This window comes from Archocentrus centrarchus, chromosome 20 (assembly GCF_007364275.1).
Source record: "Archocentrus centrarchus isolate MPI-CPG fArcCen1 chromosome 20, fArcCen1, whole genome shotgun sequence".
Lineage (NCBI taxonomy): Eukaryota > Metazoa > Chordata > Actinopteri > Cichliformes > Cichlidae > Archocentrus > Archocentrus centrarchus.
The window spans coordinates 32138362-32158414 of record NC_044365.1 but is presented as its reverse complement, the minus strand read 5'-3'; the positions used below and the strand labels follow the sequence as shown (position 1 = coordinate 32158414).

The following is a 20053-nucleotide window of genomic DNA, read 5'->3' as shown; positions in this document are numbered from 1 at the left end:
CCACACATTATGGAAACATTATAATGAAGGAGGAACCTATTCATAGAAGCAGGTTGTAAACACATTTATTTGGATATTTTAACATGAGAGCCTGTGGGGGACTGACTCACTTTTAGCGCCTCAGGTGGACATTAGAGGAACTGCACTCTGACCTCAGACCTCCTTAGACAGATGAGTTTCATCCAAATGATTAATGGGGTCAAATGATTCTCTTTGTTTTGTGCTGACAAATCTGAAAAAGGATTACATATTCCTTGGAAATCGTTTTAAAATTCCAGGAAATCCTTCAACCCTGATAAGCACTCCTCTCCTGTCCTCCAGGTGAAGTACAAAACCAACCAGAACCACAAAGCAGAAGGTTCCTCAGACCTGCCGAACCTCCTCCAGCTCGAGCATGCCCTGCACGCCAGCAAGCTTCAGAGTAATGTAAGCAGCGTGTTAGACAATGAAAGCAGGTGTATTAAGCAGGTATATGTATATACCTGCTTAACAAGTGGCATTCATGATGATCTATATTACAGCTTCAGAGAAAACAAGAGTATAAGTGTTATGAAGCACTAACTTGCAGCCTTCAAAATAAAAGTCTCTGCAAAGCCCCCATTGATTTTACAGGAGTCAATAAAGTTCACAGTTTGAACCAATAACAGACGCACTTTAATATCTGCAGCCAGCGCATTCATTAAAGGACGAGTTCAGAATTATTTAGCTGCATTTGAAAGATGATGATGAACTTCTGTATGCGCCGTGCATCCTGCTTCTGTTTTAGCTTCCTGTGTGAGGACATTGTTGTATAATCGTGTGTGTGTGTGTGTGTGTGATGTCATCAGGTGGAGTATAAGAAGAAGTACGAGCAAACGAAGGCTCAGTACCACATAGCTCTGGACACGGCTGAACAGCGCCACCACAAGGAGAACGCAGTGCTGCACAGCCAGGTGACACACACACACACACACACACAGACACACACACACACACACAGGCTTGTCTGATGGTTTGTTGTTTGCAGGTGAAGTACAGAGAGGACTATGAGAGGAACAAAGGTCGCTCTCTGATGGAGTTTGGAGACACTCACATCTACAAAGTGTCCAAAGAAGCCCAGAAGATGCAGAGTGAGGTAAAACCTCTGCTTTTAGCTGCAGATCTTTAGCCTCAGTCACAGGTTTCACTCAGAGTTTTGGATCCAGCAGATGAAGATAAAATCCTGCTGCGCTGGCATGTTTTCAGTCTGTGCTTTTAATTATTAAGCTTTTAAAGTGACATGTATTAAATAATGCAGTTCAGTATTCTGTCACACAGACTGGAGTGAACTGCAGGGAAAACACAGAAATTAGAACTTTGCACAGAATCATATTTTCACTGTCTGTTTACTTTTGGACTGATTTCATTTAACAGGAGAACAAACACACATTTCTATTTATTTATTTATTTTTTGGTGGTTGAAAAATGATTTTTTTTCCTCCCAGAGAACACAAACCCAGTTATTTCATACCTACGATGATCTTTGCTGCAGCTCTGCACAGAAGAGTCAAATACAGTCTGAGTGACAGATAACATGTCAGCTATGAGCCGCAGCTCATACTTAACTAAAAGCCTCCAAATCCAAATTAAACTTCCTGCTGCAGCCATTTAATCATACAAAGACTCCAGAAGGGCCTCAAATCAAAGAAAACTATCACTGAGACTCCTGAGTGTGGAGAGAGTGTTTGGCAGTTAGACTCCGATGGCCCATCCAACCAGAACAGAATCCCAGTGATTATAGGAATCAGGGTGGGACCACCCCCCCCCCCCCCCATTAAGATGGAGGCTGGGATGGTACACTGAGTGATTTGGGTGGGGTGGAGATGGGAGGAGGTGGTTTGGAGGCTGATTGGCTTGAAGAAGGTGGCAGAAAGATGATTGGACGAGAGTCCGTGAATGCCCACAAGAGCCTCACAGCACAGCCACAGGCTCCAACCATAATCAGGCTCTGTGACATCCATCCATCCATTTTCTTCTACTTATCCGGGGCCGGGTCGTGGGGGCGGCAGCCTAAGCAGAGAATCCCAGACCTGCTCCAGCTCATCCAGGGGGACCCCGAGGCGTTCCCAGGCCAGCTGAGAGATATGATCTCTCCAGCTTCTCGACACCTCACCCAGGATGCATCCCAGTCAGATGCTGAACCACCTCAACTGGCTCCTTTTAATGTGGAGGAGCAGCGGCTCTACTCTGAGCCCCTCCACAATAGCTGCACTGTCAGTTTATTATAATAAAGCATGGACAGGTGAGCAGAGGGACTTTTATCATCAGTGATTCCCAGTTAAAAGAGTCTCAGGAGTGATTTAGTGAAACAGAGACCAGCATGATTGAACTCCGCGTAGCTTCATACCCCCCCCCCCCAGGCTCTTTGTGCCACCTGCTGAGGATCTGTGCCCCACAGTTTGGACCATTAGGCTGATTCCAAATCAGCTCTACAGAGTTTCCCTCTGATGGAGAAACCAGTGAAACTCAGACACGATGAAGGACCTTTGCGGGGTCCAGGATTCTGGATCGTACGAGTGTTATCGTGCAGCCGTGCTTCAAAACACATCTGTGTTCAAACCACCGCCAGGAATGAGTCTCACTGTCGTCTCATTGTGCTGTGTGTCTCAGAAGGAGTATCGGAGGGACTACGAGGAGCAGATGAAGGGCAAAGCCTTGTTGGACGTTGACCAGACTCCTGGATACCTGACAGCCCGCCGTGCTGGCAGCCTGCTGAGCGAGGTAACATCCCCTCAGAGGGATGAGCCGTTTAAAGAGGCCTCCTCAAGCTGGAAGCACTTTGGAAGCACAAATAATCCTCGGCATTAATTCCCAACCTGTTCTGGCTCGTGATACACTTATTTACCCAGAGAAAAAACTATTTTTAACCTACTTATGTTAATTTTTAAAGGCAGGACAGTGTGAAATGAAGTTCTTCACAAGGAAAAATAAATAAAAACTCAGATGTAAAACTAAACTTTTGGCCTCCTTCCAGAACTTCCTTTAATCCATCAGGCAGCGGATTAAAATCAGACATTTATTTTTATCATTTTTAGTTTCTTTCCTCACACTTTGTATTCAGATAAATGTACCTGGTTTTGTTTGTTTGTTTGCACCAATGCTCATGCCTTGTAGAAAGAGTACAAGAAGGATCTGGAGCAGGAAGTGAAGGGGCGGGGCTTATCTGGTGTTGGTCTTGAGGAGACACCTGAGCTGCTGAGGGTTAGAAAAGCCAATCAGATACTGAACCAGGTAAAACACGCACACATTTCTGAAAGGTGTAAAAAGCCTGATGTGACGTGGAGTCTTTGTGGTGTTTGTGCTTCCACAGAAGGAGTACCGCAAAGATTTGGAGAGGGACATTGTGGGCAGAGGTATGGAGCTGAGTGCTGATGTCCTAGAGATACAAAGAGCCAAGAGAGCCTCAGAGATCCAGAGCCAGGTATGGGAGATATTTCTTGGTCATTATAGCCAAACAGAAGCAGCAGTGACGGCAGCTGCAGCCGACACACACGCTACCAACGATGTTTGTCTTCATTTGATGCAGAAGTCGTACAAGCAGATGGAGCAGCTCAGAGAAAACTCTTACGGGACAGTTACAGACACCCCTGAGCTGCTGCACGCCTCCTACCTCAGAGACATCTACAGCCAGGTCAGTGTGATTAAAAAATACTTTCAGTGACACGAGAAGTTCGTTCCTGCACTGTAAACATCTCTGTGGCTGCAGAAGAAGTACAGAGACGAGGCGGAGCGGCTGAAGGGACGCTACAGCGCGGTTTCAGAGACCCCGGAGATGCAACGGGTCAGAGCCAACCAGAGACACATCAGCTCCGTGAGTCATCCTGTGCAGTCAGCGATCAGAGGCAGTAATATTCACTTTAGCTGTTGTTGAAGCAGCTCTTTGTCGCCCCCTAGCTGCGTTACTGCTGGGACTCGAAGCTGATGAGAAACCTGACGTCATCGGTCACGGAGACGCCAGAGATCGTCCTCGCCAGAGAGAACGCCAAGAAGATCAGCGACGTAGGTTTACAGTTAGGATCAGAAAACTGATTTAATCGGCTTCACAAAAAGGCTGTTTTTGATTATGATTAAATTTGTAGTGATGAAGTGGAGTTAAAAGACTTGGCTTCAAAAAGAGTGTTTATGTGACAGCTGATCATTAAATACTTACAATAACGAGGTATTGAGATATTTAAATTAATCTTTGCATGAGAAGTTCTCGTGATTTTCTTCCCAAAATAACTGAACTTGTTAAAAATTCTGACAGGCTCTTTTTGTTGTTCCTCTTAATGTTTGTGAGTTTTGGAAGAACGTGCAGATTGGATGTGTTTATGAGCCGTGAGCGGCTTTTAAAATGTTTTTAATATCATACATCTCTTTTCTAAAATGAATTGAAGCTCAGAGAAACTTTCCCTCCAAAGCTGTAAAAGCAGCACTCTGCTGTCAGGCACAGATTCAGTAACCAACAAGCAGCACGTGCCTCACCTCCGCCTCTCCTCAGGTGCAGTACAGGGAGGAGGTGGGTCGCGGCACCGCCGTCATGGACACGCCTGAGATGGAGCGAGTCCGACGCAACCAGGAGAACGTCAGCTCAGTAAGTGACAGCGAGAACAGGGCAGCAGGCAGCTTCCGTTCATGTGGTCGGCCAATTAAACAGTCGACTGTGCAGAACAATCTTACATCAGACACACACACACACACACACACACACACACACACACACTAAAGGCAGCTTGATGTTGAATAATTTCATATCAGGATTTTTTACCTGCTCAAAGTGAACTCTCACTGCAGCTGATGATGGCACTAGGACGGCTCTGCTCTGAGCGCAGCAGAGTGGCAACAGAGACAACACTGAAACAGCGTGGGGGGGTGATAATCATTTGTAAGCAGGTTAAAGCAGGTTTGCCAGCTGGATGATGTGGGCTGGAGCTGAGATCAGCTGATCTGCCAGCACAGCTGGACTCCACTAACTAATGTTAGGCTCAGTTTGTGTAGCAGGATAAACAAATAAATGGCATGAACATGAACATGCTGTAGATGTTTAAAAAACTGAAATATTTGTTTTTTAAACATCTATTTTATAGATGTTTAAAAAACATCTATAATATTATTTTTACTCGGTGTGTAAAAATATTTTAAAAAATAAAAGGAAGACTTTAGAAAAAAGCTAACTGAAACAATGTTGTGTACTTACAAATACCACAAATACAAAAATAACTGCTGTATACACAACTTGTCTGTACTGAACTTCTTAAATCACAGCTGGTCTGAAAAAATCACTGAATAAAATGTTGTAATAAAAACACAAAGAAAGTCTTTGTGTTTCTGTAGCAGCAGGTTTCACTAACACCTCTAATCAAAGCAAACTTTGTCCTAAATGCAAAATCGATGGCCGTCTGGTTCTTGGTGTTTCACCTGTGCAGAAGAACGCTCAGGTGTGACGTGCAGTCTCATCAGTCTGCGACTCTGTCTGTGTTCCCGTCAGGTCAGATACAGGCAGAGCGCGGTGAAGGCCACGAGCATCGGAGTGACCCCAGAGCTGGAGAGAGTCAAACAAAACCAGGAGAACATCAGCTCGGCAAGACACACACACACACACACACACACACCTAACATAAACCTGAGTCAGGTCACTGTTATTCATATATAAAGCCGAGTTTAACCCAAACCCTGTAACTAACCCGACCCTCAGGCGCTTGTTCCAAAGTGTGGATTATCAAACGTTTAACGATTTTTTAACGTGCTGGTGATCAATCAAAATCACATCTGAGTCACACCCCCACGCTGACATCATCACTTCAGCTGTCAGCTGACATCAGAGGTTTTTGATTGGATGCACTTCACTCAGAGGAAAACTGCATTTTAAGACAAACACACACAACTCCTCACAGTGATGTTTGTAATGTGTGTGTGTGTGTGTGTGTGTGTGTGTGTGTGTGTGTGTGTGTGTGTGTGTGTGTGTGTTAAACAGGTGAAGTACCAGCGCGGGCTGCAGGAGGTGAGGGGGCGGAGCTGTAATGAGCTAGACACACCTGAGTACAGACGTGTCAGGAAAACACAGGACTCGATCTCCATGGTAGCGGTCCGGTTGCCGTGGTTCCCGTCCGTGCAGTGGGAGGAGCTAATATGAGTGATGTGCAACACGGGTGGGACTGCAGCACGGATACTAACAAACACCCACAAGCTGACAGCACGGAGGACAGAGCAGCCTGTGTGTGTGTGTGTGTGTGTGTGTGTGTGTGTGTGTGTGTGTGTGTTAACAAATAAAGATTTAAAAACCCTCCCTGTGTGTGTTTTATTTGCTCACTGACTAAATGCACCCTGATATGTGTGTGTGTGTGTGTGTGTGTGTGTGTGTGTGTGTGTGTGTGTGTGTGTGTGTGTGTGTGTGTGTGTGTTGTTTAAACTGTGTGTCTCAGTCTCTAATGCTGACTCCTCTGTATTTGCCGCTCGTGCCCTTCGACAGGCGAAGTACCACGAGGACTTTGAGCGGGCGCGTGGCCGAGGCTTCACGCCGGGGTTGGACGACCCCAGCATGGAGCGCTACCAGAGAGCCAATCAGATGATGGGAGAGGCGGGCTACAACAAAGGCATGCACCACCAGGTGACGGAGATGGACAGACGACCAGGAGGCATCATCGTAGGTCAGTGAGCTGCATGAGTGTTGGATCTTTGGTGGAGCTGCTGGTTGTTGCATTCAGAAGGGTTCCTTTTACCTGCAGAGTCACATGACCCAGTCAGTGGTTCTGACATCACCTAATAAACAGAAATAAGTTTGAATTCTTTATTTTTCTTGGATCTAACTGATTGAAAGGAAACCTCAGTCCTCATCAATAACGTTTATCTGCCTCTGCTGTAGTGTGTGTTGTGTTATTCATATAGTGTTTCAGTCTAAGAACAGCTGGTTGAGATTTAAAGGTGCAGTTTCAGCTCTGCTGATCGCAGGTTTGATGCTTTTGTTTCATATGTTGGGAGTATTGTGACTGTTTAATTTTACTGCAGTACTCTGAGTTTGTTTCTGCTCAGGTGAAGAAAAAAAGAACATGGAGTATTTATCAGCTTGAACGCTGCTGAATGTTTCAGTATTTTTGACTTTTCCTTCCTGTCTGAAGACCTGAAGGTGTGGAGGACAGACCCAGGCTCCATCTTTGACGTTGACCCTCTGGAGGACAACATTCAGTCCAAGAGCCTCCGCAGGATGTCTGGTAGTTCACCTGAGTCCTCTCCGGCTTTTCAAATAACAAGTGGCTGATCCTCACGCTCTATTTTACAAGATGTACTGTTTGCATACAACATATCTCATAGCCTTGGTTTTATAACCATTTTCCCTTTTTGACCCTAATTAATGAACATGATCACTGTCGGTCCACACTCCTGCATTGATCGAGTTCTGCTTTTATTGATTTATTTTTGCTAAATTATCCTAATTTGGACTTAAAGGTACTCTTTTGTAAATCTTTTTTTATAAAGTGTTTGTGACATTAAAATCTTGTAAAGCTGTCAAGAGATTGTAAAGGAGGAACTTTCATGATGCTGTGTGCAAGAAGTAGAGCGATAAATTGTAGGGCCGGGCTGTACTCTCGTGTAATACCACTGCAAACCACAAGATGGAGCAGCAAGTCTGTGTAGTGTCCAATCTGTCGAGTCCAAAGCGAGACATGCCAAAGAGTTCATGTTACAGTCACACCAGGGGAGCTCGTTCAGTGCAGGGTAAGAAATATAGAAACATTAAATTTGTTAGAAGTTGTCTTTTAAGGTAGCAACACGAAATAATTTCAGAAGAATGTAAAGCTGCTGACAACTACGCTAGAACGTTCTGTAAAACGCTGCCACCTTGTGGTGTGTGCAGGTTTCATTCATCGAGGTCTGAAGTTTCAGCTCTCATCTGAAACGAGAACTGAAGGATTCTGATGAGAGCTGAAACTTCAAGAACCTCCAAAGGAGTCCAGCTGCCTTCAGCTCAACTCTTAAGACCACCAAGTGAAAGTTTTCTTTAAGTTTTGCAGCGTTTTTACAAAAAGTATCTTTAAGGATGAGTCGTTTGTAATAATCGACGTGGGGATGTTCAGTTGGTGTTTGTTCTTATTAGAAATGTTTCCTTTGTTTTTCTTCTCTGTTGTGATGGTTCCTGTCCTGCGCTGCCCTCCGGTGGCGGCTGACTGTTAGAGCGAGCTGACCGAAGGCTGAGCAGGCAGCACTCCCAGCAGTCTCTCACCCACAGCCAGGCTCAGTCTGTCAGCTCGCTGACCTCTGACCTCTGGGACCGCAGCAGCACTGAAACTCCCGGTATCTTTCCTCTTCACTCGTGTTCCCTCCTCACAGCAGGGCGGCTCGTTTTGTCTCTAATCCACAGATAAAACTAACTCACAGTCTCCCTGCAGGTGTGCGCATGAAGCTCACTGTGGGTTTTTATCGATAACAGTTCACGAAGAGTTTCACAGCGAAGGAGAGTCGAACGTTTCCAATAAAACAGAAACAGGAAGTCCTTTCAGTCTGACATATCCCCCCCCTCCTCTGTGCTTCCAGCTCCTGTCCTCCCGGGAGCGTACCATCAGGGTATCCAGATGCAGCAGCAGCAGCAGTATCATGGCTACATGCATCAGACCAGCATGTCATCCGTCAGATCGGTCACCTCTCCACCACACTCAGGCACCATGGTGCGTTCTTCTGCCACATGAAGGTCCCCTTTGGCCTGAAACACCTCAGAAATGCTTTTAGAAGATCCCAGTATCACTGTCATACTCTACAGGAGCGCTTAATGTCTCCTTCACACACATTCACACAAGAACTTTATAACATTCACATCAGGACCCAAGGATACAGCCAGGGATTGAACCACCAACCTTACAGTTAGTAGATGCCCTGCTCTGCCTCCTGAGCCACAGTCGCCCACACTAAGTGTCACTAATTTAAAAAAGTAATCTCGAAGTCTAACCCTGAACCTCGTCTTTCTCTTCATGTCGTTCGCAGCGTGTTTACCGGGCGCTGTACGACTACGCGGCTCAAGACCACGATGAGGTCTCATTCAGGGACGGAGATGTCATCATCAACGCTCAGCCCATCGACGAGGGCTGGATGTACGGCACCGTGCAGAGAACCGGGAAGTCCGGCATGCTGCCGGCAAACTACGTGGAGTGTTGCAACTAAAGCAGAGGAAGAAGAGAGAGGGGAGGGAGGGAGTGAGACGGGCTGAAATCCACCCTCAGTGTTAGAAAAGCAAAGGCTGGTGATGTTCTCTGCATTTCAGGGCTCATTTATATTTTCAGCATTATGAAAACAGGAAACAGAGATGTAGTGTTTAAGCTGTTCTTTAATGGGCTGTAATTAGACCCTGAAGCATCACAAAGCTGAAGCTTCTTTTAGAATAAACACACCCGACTAAAAACCAAGAAATGAGAAAACAGAGAGCCGTTTGTACAGTTAGAGGTGAAGGACCAGCGGGGTGGGTGCAGTGGGGTGGGTGGGTTATGGTTAAAGAAGGCTGCGTGGGCCTGAATCTGATGGAAACAGGACTCACTGCTCTCAGGTGGCTCTGTTCAGGTGTCCTGTTTCAGTTTCATTCAGGCCTTTTACACAAAATGTCCAAAATGATTATTCTTATTTGTTAATATTGGCATTTATAGCAATATGGTTTCCATCCATTTCCATATGACTGGCAGCGCTCTGCAACATCCTGGGCAGAAACAGCTGCTTAGGTGCAGACTGAGCACTAGAGGGCAGCAAAGCCTGCTCTCATCTCCGGGCTCGGCCGGTTTGAACGTGTTAAATGAAGTGTGTGTGGGGGGGGGCACTGAGACAGTTTTAAGGGCAGGAACAGTTTAATGGGGCTCTCTGAAGATGAAACCCTTTAATTTTAAACTGAGTGCTGGAATGCACTGAACATCATGAGCTGCTGATATCAGGTAATAATTCATCTGAGGGGTTTTTAAGATGGGGGTGGATAAACCAGGTGGAGGGGTAAATCCAGCATGTGTTTTATGAGAATATAGAAGTAAAGAAGGACGCATGAAGAACGGCGGTGCAGATTAGAACCAGCTAAAGTGTAACTGCTTCATCACCTGTGACAAACTAAAAGTAAAGGAATGAGAGTCGTTTTCAGAAATTCATCAACAGTATTAATCTAATTTCTGCTGACATAAAATAGAAACTCAGAGCGGACTACAGCACAGGTGTGGTTTGTACTTTTATTATTGCCAACGACATCCAGGAAAAGACCAAATGTGAGGAAAGTTCTCACCCTCACAATCAGCTCATTTTTAATACACAGAAGCAAAAATGTTGCCTTATACAGTTTTGAATTTTTACCTTATTGTCTCAGAAGTTTTAAGCCCTCAAAATTTCAAAACAAAAAAAACATGAATAAATAAAAAGTTACAGCAGGAAACAACAATCACTGCAGGTTTCCTCACACTCAACAACAGATTTCCAACAACGAGCTCCTGTTTTAGGAGCCGGAGTATGGAACTAAATCTTTCAGGGAGAGCACTGAGGTCTGAGGAATCTTCCAGGAATTTCTCTTTATTCCTGGAAGAGGAATTTCACACCTGCTGATCTCCAGAACATCACCTGCTCCGGAGCAGATTAGGTCTAAAGCACACGTTATTATGAGTATGAAGTAAGAAGTGGACTGCAGAAAGGTCTGAGCAAACTCTCCGATGGTTTTTGGTCTTTTTATGGGATTTGTTGGCAATAAGGAAACTGCAGACATTCGTTTGAAGGAACAGAAGAAGGAGCAGGAAAGGGAAATGTTCAGTCCTGCGTTCTGTCTACAGCTGAGCCCAGGATTGAAAAGGAAAAGAGGACAAACTGAAGATGCAGCGATGCAACCAGAGGAGGGAGGACAGATGTGTAGAGATCTCAAGTTTAATCATTTATTTATCAGAGCTTTGATTCATGTTCAGGTGGGTGTAGTTTGGTTCTTGGTGTACAGACAGGCAGCAGTAACCTCGGTGTTTGTGGAGGACTTTAATAACACACTGTGTCTCTGTTTCCTGTTTATCTCACGTGCCGTCCGGATATTTCACTCTGCACACAGTAACAGTTTAACAGTTTACATGCACTGAAATCTGAAGAGACTGCGAGCTCGGAGCTTTGTGCACGTCGCAGGATTATTTTGATACTCGGCTCGTGTCTGCGTTTGGGAAAGATCTATTTTACTCTCGTGTGTATCCAGTAAGTCGTGTTTTTAGGGTTTCATGTCTTGCTGTGTGGATTGCATCCTGCTCATGTACTCAATTAATCTTCACTCAGCCATGATTTATCATTTTAGCTGGAAAGCATTTTGCATTTTGTATGTTTTACTTCATAAAAATAGATGCAATAGAATATAATTTACTTAATATTCATGTATTGATTGTGTTGAGTTTTGAAGAGACTTTTTTTTTGGTTCATGCATTGATGATTTTTTGCTTCTAATGTCACTTTTTTCTTATTTACTCTGTATATCATCACAGATTATACTAAATTAATTTACATATTATTTGTCATCAATCTCAGCTATGTTTTGCCATATGATAACTGCAGTGTGTTCCATATGACAGAAAATAAATACAAATTCAGAAATCTGACTCGGGTCCTGTTCCTGTGCTGCTGCTCCACGCGTAGAAGAAGAAACATTCATTTTAAAGCGTCAGAAACAAGATTATTATAGTTTACTAAAGCTAAAAAAAAATTAAGTTAAATAAAATTAAAATATAGAAGAGGTTTTAGTGTTTTGTTAATTTGATCAAATTTAATATTCCTGATGATGCTTTGATGGACATGTTTATTGAGACTCTGGATGTCTACAGGACTGCTTTCTTTGTTCTTAGTATTTATTGTAACACCTGCTCTGATTTTCCTAAATCATGCCTCTGGCATGTACTCTCCGTACAGCAATAATTAAAAGAGTAAAACTAACTTTGAAACTAACTGGGCGTTTCTGCGCTTCACCAGCTCGTGTTCGTCAGAGCTGTTTCCGCTACTTTATTTTGAAATTTAGCAGAAACTTAAATATCTAAAACAAGACGCCATGCTTTTTTTTTTTTTTTTTACTTCTTAGAATAAAATGTGAAATTCAAATGATATATTGTTAAGAAAGATCATTCTTTCAGCAGTCCTTAGATAAAAGTTCGTTTTTATCCTGGTTTCTCGGTGGCGTTCACTTCCGGTGTCGTTTCCCGTCATTTCGTGATTCATTTTAACTCAACTTGAGCAGAAACATGTCCCAAACTCAGGCGAGCTTTCTGTGATAGTTAAACTAATCTTAACCGTCTCCACCGCCTAACCAAACCAACCCGGCCTGAAAAAAACAGTGAAACCAGTGACTATTTAACAGACACCACTTATTCCTCCTCCGTGACTATTGCGCATGCGTCGTAGCAAGAATCTCGGAAGCAGCACAGCGGCGCTCACACAGCCTGACTGCCTGACCGACGCTGAATGAGAACACACTGATTTCGACTTGAAAATGATGAAATTTCTGCCCAAACTTCTGTTGCTGGTGTTGTTAGCCTTCCCGGCGACTCTCCTTATCAAAGGTAAGTCTGTGACGCCCCGAGAGCCGAAGAAAAGCGCGGCGTTTTAGGAGAAAGTGCGGTCTTAGCAGCTGCGCTAACTAGCTGCAGTGGAAAAAGGGGAAGGCCGCTCTCCATTAGACTGCTGGTTGAAATGAAGCGTGTATGTAAAAAATGAAGGGATTAATCATAAAGGTGGGGCAGTTAGGTGACTGGCTCCCTCGTGGGTTTCGTGCCTCGTGTTGTTTCGTGTAATTTGGCGTGAGCTAGCTGGCATGAAGGTGGTTTAAACGGCTGCTTACACTGACGTGTCCTTACTGTTAGCAGGGAAGCTAAGGTGCTCAGTTGGCGTGCTGCCTGACCCTCAGCAGCTTTATTTCCTTTCTGTGAAGGCGCACCCTTGGAGTTGCCACATGTAGTATCAACGGTGAGCAACACAAACATAAAAGTTGCTGAAAACTGGGTAAAGTTACTTTTGTTGCTAGGCTAGCTCAGTTTGGTTAACCCCGCAGAACTTAAGCACAGAGGTATGACTGTTACTGCAAATGCCCGCTTAATTAATGTAAGTAGATTATAATTGAGCCTGTTTAGCACACAGTATATGACAGCACGGCTTATTTACTTAATTAGTCTGTTTGAAGCTGATTTAGGTTGTCTTGATTATATCCTGTTGACTGTGATTGTAAACTCGGTTAATTCGGCTTTAACTTGATTAAACAGGTGTGTTGGTCTTCTTCTACATGTGGTCATTTTTACAGTAGGAGCCAGCGGGGAAAAGTTGGAACATTTGTCAACAGAAATCACAAAGACTAACCAAAAACGATATTGTGTAAATATGCACCGTTAATGATATTAAAGTAATCTCTGGCCTTATGTACTCAGCACAGGTATCTGCAGGGAGAATGAGCAGAAGCAGTGGACTATCTAACCTGATGGTGTTATTGAATCTATTACATGAGTTAGACAGCTGGGCAGCGTGGTGGTGCAGGGCTTATCATGGTTGCCAAACAGTAAGAAGGTTCTAAGGTTCTCAAGAAGGTTTTTGGAGTCCGCTTCCCACATGGATGCATATGAGGCAGGTTGGTGGTTCTAAAATGGCCTTAAGTGTCCCTGTCTCTCACTGTCTACTGAAATGGGCTGCCCCATTTGGAAAAGCATTAAAATAAGTGGATGGATTGGTGGATGGTTAGATTGCTGCCCCCTAATTGGAGGGTGCAGGTGACTGCGTGAAGTGACTATAAAATGTTCATAATTGGTTGTATGCATCTGTTTTCTAAGCTGCTTATCCAGTTGGAGTGGGTGGAGCCTGTTCCAGCTATCATAGGGCGAGAGGTGTAGTGCAGCCAAGTTTATGCTTGCCGTTGTCGACCTTCTGAACAGCAGCGACGCCAAAACTGACGTCAGAACTGGCATGCACCACACTTTACACATTTCAACTTGCCATGCACCTTTGTTGCATGTCACATTCAGCCTCAGCAGCGTGGTTGAAGACAAAAGTATACCATCATGTTGGATTTTTACCATGATTTTAATTATATATCAATACCAGCATTCAGAGGTTCTCTGATTACATAGAACCAGATGCTGAAACAGCTGGAAAAGATTATACTTTTGCTTACTCTTTCGGCTTTGTCTACCAGTATACCAGCGCTGATGCAGAGGTTTCTTGTGAGTTGCAACACCCACCATTCAAGAGAACTGCAGAAAGTACAGTGAGCCTTAAAGCAGCGTTAAAACTGATGAAGCTCAGTTTGAGCACAGCACAACGCAACTGCTCAGATACACCTGCAGCCAGTTTAAAATCACCAGTTTTAGGATGCATGTCTTTGGACTGTTGGATGAAGCTGGAGTACCCAGAGGGAACCCCTGCAGGCACAGGGAGAGCATGCAGTGTCCACACAAACACTACAACAACAGCACTGCTTGTTTGCATGTGGTAAAATGGAGCACATGCATCTGCAGTTGGAGACACAATAACTTTGAAACATGACTCATTGAATTTGGTGAAAATGAATGTAGATAAAGAACCACATTTGGTTGAAGTTCTGTGGTAAAATGACCAAACATAAGCTGGAAATGGTGGCTTTCTTGGAAAGTTGACATTTTTAATATTCACGTGAATGTTTCCAGACAAACAGATTTTTGGTGTCTACCTTTGACAGACTGCATGACGTTAATCTCTGTATGTTTGGTTACTGCAGCTTTAAGGCACTAAAGTGAGGTTCTGGTTAACTCTGAGCTGCAGCTCAGTGTTCAGCCTGACCTGCTCCCGTTCTCCAGGGTACACACTTAATAATAATAATAATAATAATAATAATAATAATAATAATAATAATAATAATAATAATACAGAAATTTTGAGAACCTAATGTAGTGTAATGTTGGGTATCAGAAGAACATATAATGGAGAAGAAAATAATATCTGTGAACCAGTGGTACGTCTTAAACTTGCATCCATTTTTGTGACCACCATGGAGCTCATTGATTTATCCATAAGCAGGTGAGCTGGAGGTGTGCTTTACATAAGACTTGTGTAGCTGCTGCAGGGCTCTGAGCCTTGGTGCTGTGTACACTCTGGTACATGAAATATAGATCACGTTTTTAGGCTTTGGGGGAAAAAACAAAAAAAAATTCACTCTCTTTCCATCAGAGCCGGCGGTAGGTGCCCAGGATTTGACTGAGGATGAAGAGGCTGAGGCTGTGGATGAAGATGTTGTGGAAGATGTGAATGAGGAGGATGATGAGGCAGAAGTGGAAGATGATGAAAACGCAGAATTGGTAAGTGATGAAGTTTCCAGAAGCTCATAGATGATTCAAAGCTCTTCCTCAGCATCCCAATCATGTGGAAAATTGACTCCTCCTCCCGGCCTGTTTGCTCCCAAACCCTCCTTTGTGCAGTTCTTTAACTTTGGTGAGTCGGTGGGAATAAACAGCAAGTAGTTAAACCTCCTCCTACATTGTTTACGTTAATCGGGAAATCTTAAGCATAGTGTGGTTCTGAGTTGGATTTGTTCTCCATCTTGCACATGATCAGACTTCCTCCTTAGACCTCAGGTTAGTTTCAGCATCACTTTTCACACCCTGACCAGCACATCAGAGTTGTCCTGGCCTACAAACTTGCATACTAACATGTAGCTTAATTTCTAATATTATGGCATCATTTGACTTATATTTCATATTAATGATTAACGTTCTGCACAGCTCCAGTTTTCTGTTTGTCGTGAAAAATGTGAACCTGTCCTTCATCCTGTTTCCTAAACCTGTGTTCACCCAGACAGAGGAGAAAGAAGATGAAGAGGAGGAAGCGTTGGTCGGAGAGGTGAAGGCTTCCCCGAACGCTGACACCACCATCCTGTTTGTCAAAGGAGAAGGTGACTGTCTGTTTCTTTTCTCATTCGGTGCTTTCTGCACGTTCCTGTAATAAACCCCCGTTTGTCCATGTCATCCGTTCTCCAGACTTCCCAGCCAACAACATCGTCAAGTTCCTGCTCGGCTTCACCAACAAAGGCTCCGAGAACTTCATTGTTGAGTCTCTGGATGCTTCTTTCCGTTACCCACAGGTAGGAAAATGAGCTGTGATCATCATTCGTGGCTCCAGATCTTGCTTCAAAAGCATTCCTGCTCAGCTTTCTTGAAATTTGTCCCGTTCTTCTCTTTCAGGATTACCAGTTCTACATCCAGAACTTCACCGCTCTCCAGCTTGGCACCGTGGTTCCTCCCAGCAGACAGGCCACCTTCGAGTACTCCTTCATTCCCGCAGAGCCGATGGGTGGGCGGCCGTTCGGACTCGTCATCAACCTCAACTACAAGGACAGCAGTGTAAGGATGACTGAAACTTTTCCGATTGTAATCATTTAATGAGTCAGATTCTGCGTGGGGTGTTTGGATGAGTGGGAAAAGTGATCTGTATCGATAATTTTTCATTGTGTTTCATCTTCCTGTTTTGTTTTCATTCTCTTTGTTCGTTTTTTTAAATTTGCTCTTTTTTTCTCCTCCACTCTTTTCCCACATACAGGGAAATATTTTCCAGGATGCTGTGTTCAACCAGACCGTCACCATCACTGAGAAAGAGGACGGGCTGGATGGAGAGACGTAAGCTCTCACTTTTTCTGTCTTTACTTTCTCCTCTTCTTTGCTGCATTCACCCTGAGACTCCTGTTTGTTCTCCTCTGCCAGGATCTTCATGTACGTCTTCCTGTCAGGCCTCGGGCTGCTTGTGATTGTAGGCCTTCACCAGCTGCTGGAGTCCAGAAAGGTGCAGATAAAAATCAGTGCTATAAAGGACAATTTTGAGGAAAACCTGCAAAATAATTTAAACTTCAGCAGACTTTCAGTTTTGTTGCACCAGTTACAAAGAACACGAATGTGTCTCTCTGTTTGGACATGATTGTAGAGGAGGCGCCCGGCTCCAAAGGTGGAAACGGGAACGTCGAGCCACAACGACGTCGACCTGAGCTGGATCCCCGCGGAAACGCTGAACCAGATCAGTAAGTACTGAAGAGTCCATCTGTTTGTACACCGTGAAGCTCAGCTCACTCTGAGTACTCAAACTTTTAAGGTTTTCCTCACATAATCAGCTGATTTGTATCTGTTGGACTAACAGAATTGTCCAGACATTAAATGTAATTATTCCTTACTCAGGTCTAACAACTTAAATCTGTCTCTGAACTCACGACAGGAAAGCGACTCAGCATAAATACGTTAGCATTAAAATAAATGTACCCGCTAACGCACATTTTTAAAAGGCTGATTTGTGTTAGGGACATGTGGAATTACCTGATTGGACACTCTGCCTCATACACCTCAATGCACAGAGGGAGGCTGCTGCAGCAAAAATGTTTGCAAACCCCAAAAATAAGGTTTTAAAATCTCTTTTCCCCTCTGGAAGTTGCACTTCTACCACAGAATTATTCAGGAATTCTCCTGAGAGTTTAAATTCAGGTCTCACAGCACCCAGAGTGTTTTTATTAATGTACACTAGCAGTTAGAAATGAGCTGGAAGTTCAGGCAGAGATGGTTTAATTATAGGAGGATACCTTTACAGGTTCAAATGGCTCCTAAATACTGCAGATCGGCGCGTCCCTGCTCTGGTTGTAACCTCTGAGTCTCCCAACTTTTCCCACCACATTCGAACAGTTTAGTCATAATCGGGCCAGCCGTGCTCTGTCCTTTCTTCCTGCTTCACCTGCTGTTTCACAATGACCTTTAACCTTCACTGTGCATGAGGGTCACTCACCTTCTTCTTTGTTTCTCTCTCTGCCTTCCTTGCTGTCATGTTTTCCTGCGTCTTCAGTGCAGAGTCGCAGAGGTGAGGTCTGCTGCATGTCCTGTTTGTGTGTCTGAAACAGAACTTGTTGTGATGTTGGAGTGTTTACTGCTGATGGTCCGGTTAGTTTGTCACAGTACTGATAAATATTTATCTATTCTGATCGGACCGTCGGGTTCTTCTTCCCTTCACTGTGAGAAACACCTGTGTTGACCATAATAATGATGATGATATCTAACAGCATTAAAAAGCCATAATTATTTTTAAAAAGGTTTCAAACCAAAGCGTTCTGAAGCTTTTGGCTCACAGGGAATATTATGATGCACTCTGTCCTCCATATTTTGGGCATGTTTAACATTAGAATCAATCATTGGTATGACAGAAAATAAAGAGAAGCAGAGCAGGCCCACCTTCAGATACCTTCTGTGTAATGAAAACTTCAGGATTGCAGTGAAAGCTTTTCAGTGAACTTTGACCTCCTGATTCTGAGAACATAAATCTGAAGGCTTCATCTCAGGGGTCTGAGATGTGTTCCAGTTAAAATTCACCTCCTCTCCTCCTCCTCTTTCAGACAAAGCATCTCCAAAAAGATCTCCTCGCAAAAGGAACCAGAAACGCTCGGCTGGCTCCGACGAGTGACGTCGCTCCCACAAAATTTCACCCACCCGTGGAGGAGGAGGTGGAGGAGGAGGCGGGCTGAGACCTCCACCCTGAGCGCGCTCTGCCCTCTGCTGAGGAACTTTAACCAGTGCCAAGCACAGCAACAGCTGGCTCAGCTTAAAAACTGTTGAATACACATGTGCACACACAACATGACGCAGCCCCCCTTTGTTTAACGATTAGTTTTTGTGACACTGTCGCAGAGAGAAGTGGGATCATCATCAAACAGGCATGCTGGGACATTTTTCTCTGAAGGTTGATGGGTTTTCTTCAAAGATCATGTTTGTTTTTAAGCCTTAGTAATACAACTGATGACATCATCATTGTGAGACAGTGTTGATTGTTTTGTTTGATTACCTCCCACACCGACGCAGGGCTGAAACAAACCGGGGATTTTTTTTTCTCACTAAAAACAGCGGTTAGTTGCAGCCCTGCTCTGATGGAGCTCCAGTAACAGAAGCAGTTCGTTTTCCAGTATTTTTGTTTGTCTGCACATTTTTGATTTTGTAGGTAAATGCGCTTCCTCTGCTCTGTTCCTGTTTCCTTTATTCACACGTCACTCGTTTCCCTTCCACAGACGCTGACAGGTTATTTGGTCTGATCCTCTCAGCTGTCGGTGCCGTCCTTCTTTAAACTGTAGCGACTTTTTGAGTGTTTGTCTTTATTTAGTGGAGAAGATCAAAAACAGTAAAATATAGTTTAAATCCACACAGAAAAGGGCTGCAGGAATTCCGATGGATGACAGGAGTGTGAAGATGCTGTTATCCTGCTGATGAAGGGTGAGAAATGAGCTCAGCCACTCATGAATTTCTTATTGTTGCTGCTGAATAATTTGACTCTGACAGCAAGTTCAAGAAAAAAAGCTCAATTTGATTTTAGTTTCCAAAAATATAATAATCTGTAGTGGCAGCCTGAAGGAGAAACATGCATGAAAGCCACTGTTTTTGTTTTGATGTAATGAGATAAAATTAATGTCAGGCATTAAAATATCTGCATCATAACGTTTCATCAGGTCTGTGAGTGGGAAATGAGTGTGTGTGATCCTGTGGGCTCTCCCTGTCAGGTGATTGGGTTTCATCAGCACTGTCACGCTCAGATGATAACGGGTAAAGACTCCTCATAACGAGCTGAACGGTTCGGGTTTCTCTCCACGTGTGCCTGTTTTTCTACCTTTTCCGTTTGTACGTTTTTATTCACTTCTGGCCTCTCCTCGAGCGGCCTGCGCAGATGGGAAAATAATTTGCCCCATAGTGAAAAATGTTGAAGCACTGGTGTAAATACTGGCTGATTTATGCTGACCTGAGAGCAAAATGACCGAGCTAATTTATTCAAAGATAGGGCTGAAACGGGGGTGGGGTGGGGGTGGGGGGGTTTGTATACTGTATATCTTTTACCACTAGGGGGCGTCACAGACTGTGTGGGGCTAGAGCATCAGATCAGGGTCCTGTGCTGCAGAGAGGTCATTTCTAGGAAAGCTTTTTGTGGTTCTGGGAGCAGCCGGCAGACCGAACGGCTTCCAACAGACCAGAGCGAACCGTAAACTGAGGCTCCGCCCACATCCATTGGTTTTCTAAAATGATGGGGCTGTAATTCAAGGATACGAGCTTTTACTTTTATTTGCTTTTAAATGTGC

General features: G+C 44.1%; 3 protein-coding genes across 4 annotated transcripts in view; all 3 read left to right on the top strand.

The window, feature by feature from the left end:
- The window catches only part of LOC115799216 (nebulin-like), a 49210-nt gene extending 42986 nt beyond the window's left edge, over nt 1-6224 (top strand). The window contains exons 46-57 of the mRNA XM_030756247.1: nt 322-426; nt 828-932; nt 1007-1114; nt 2629-2739; nt 3133-3249; nt 3329-3439; nt 3545-3649; nt 3725-3829; nt 3913-4017; nt 4499-4591; nt 5486-5578; nt 5972-6224. Of these exons, the coding sequence (XP_030612107.1) occupies nt 322-426; nt 828-932; nt 1007-1114; nt 2629-2739; nt 3133-3249; nt 3329-3439; nt 3545-3649; nt 3725-3829; nt 3913-4017; nt 4499-4591; nt 5486-5578; nt 5972-6130 (1317 nt within the window). The 3' untranslated portion in view covers nt 6131-6224. The remainder of the gene's footprint in view (nt 1-321; nt 427-827; nt 933-1006; nt 1115-2628; nt 2740-3132; nt 3250-3328; nt 3440-3544; nt 3650-3724; nt 3830-3912; nt 4018-4498; nt 4592-5485; nt 5579-5971) is intronic.
- Nucleotides 1-9438, top strand: part of nebl (nebulette) — a 112936-nt gene extending 103498 nt beyond the window's left edge. Inside the window, exons 5-7 of the mRNA XM_030756249.1 lie at nt 6467-6644; nt 8527-8657; nt 8971-9438. Coding sequence (XP_030612109.1) covers nt 6467-6644; nt 8527-8657; nt 8971-9147 — 486 coding nt within the window. The 3' untranslated portion in view covers nt 9148-9438. The remainder of the gene's footprint in view (nt 1-6466; nt 6645-8526; nt 8658-8970) is intronic.
- A 2803-nt stretch (nt 9439-12241) lies between these two features.
- Nucleotides 12242-19766, top strand: ssr1 (signal sequence receptor, alpha). Of its 2 annotated transcripts, XM_030756966.1 has the most exons (10): nt 12242-12518; nt 15145-15272; nt 15769-15865; nt 15951-16054; nt 16155-16313; nt 16510-16586; nt 16671-16749; nt 16888-16981; nt 17788-17802; nt 18332-19766. In XM_030756966.1, exons 1-10 carry the CDS (start codon nt 12449-12451, stop codon nt 18397-18399), a joined length of 891 nt encoding a protein of 296 aa, XP_030612826.1. In that variant the 5' UTR covers nt 12242-12448; the 3' UTR covers nt 18400-19766. The 2 variants fall into 2 exon arrangements, with proteins under 2 accessions (XP_030612826.1, XP_030612827.1); XM_030756967.1 differs by lacking the exon at nt 17788-17802 and having other exon boundaries at nt 12264-12518.
- The last annotated feature ends 287 nt before the right edge of the window (nt 19767-20053 follow it).

What these genes read in the sequence shown, in the direction of transcription:
- ssr1 (XM_030756966.1), top strand. Translation starts at nt 12,449, where the DNA reads ATGATGAAATTTCTGCCCAAACTTCTGTTGCTGGTGTTGTTAGCCTTC. An exon ending in CCTGTTTGTCAAAGGAGAAG is followed by an intron (nt 15,866 to 15,950) that starts GTGACTGTCTGT and finishes TCCGTTCTCCAG; the next exon opens with ACTTCCCAGCCAACAACATC. An exon ending in GACGGGCTGGATGGAGAGAC is followed by an intron (nt 16,587 to 16,670) that starts GTAAGCTCTCAC and finishes CTCCTCTGCCAG; the next exon opens with GATCTTCATGTACGTCTTCC.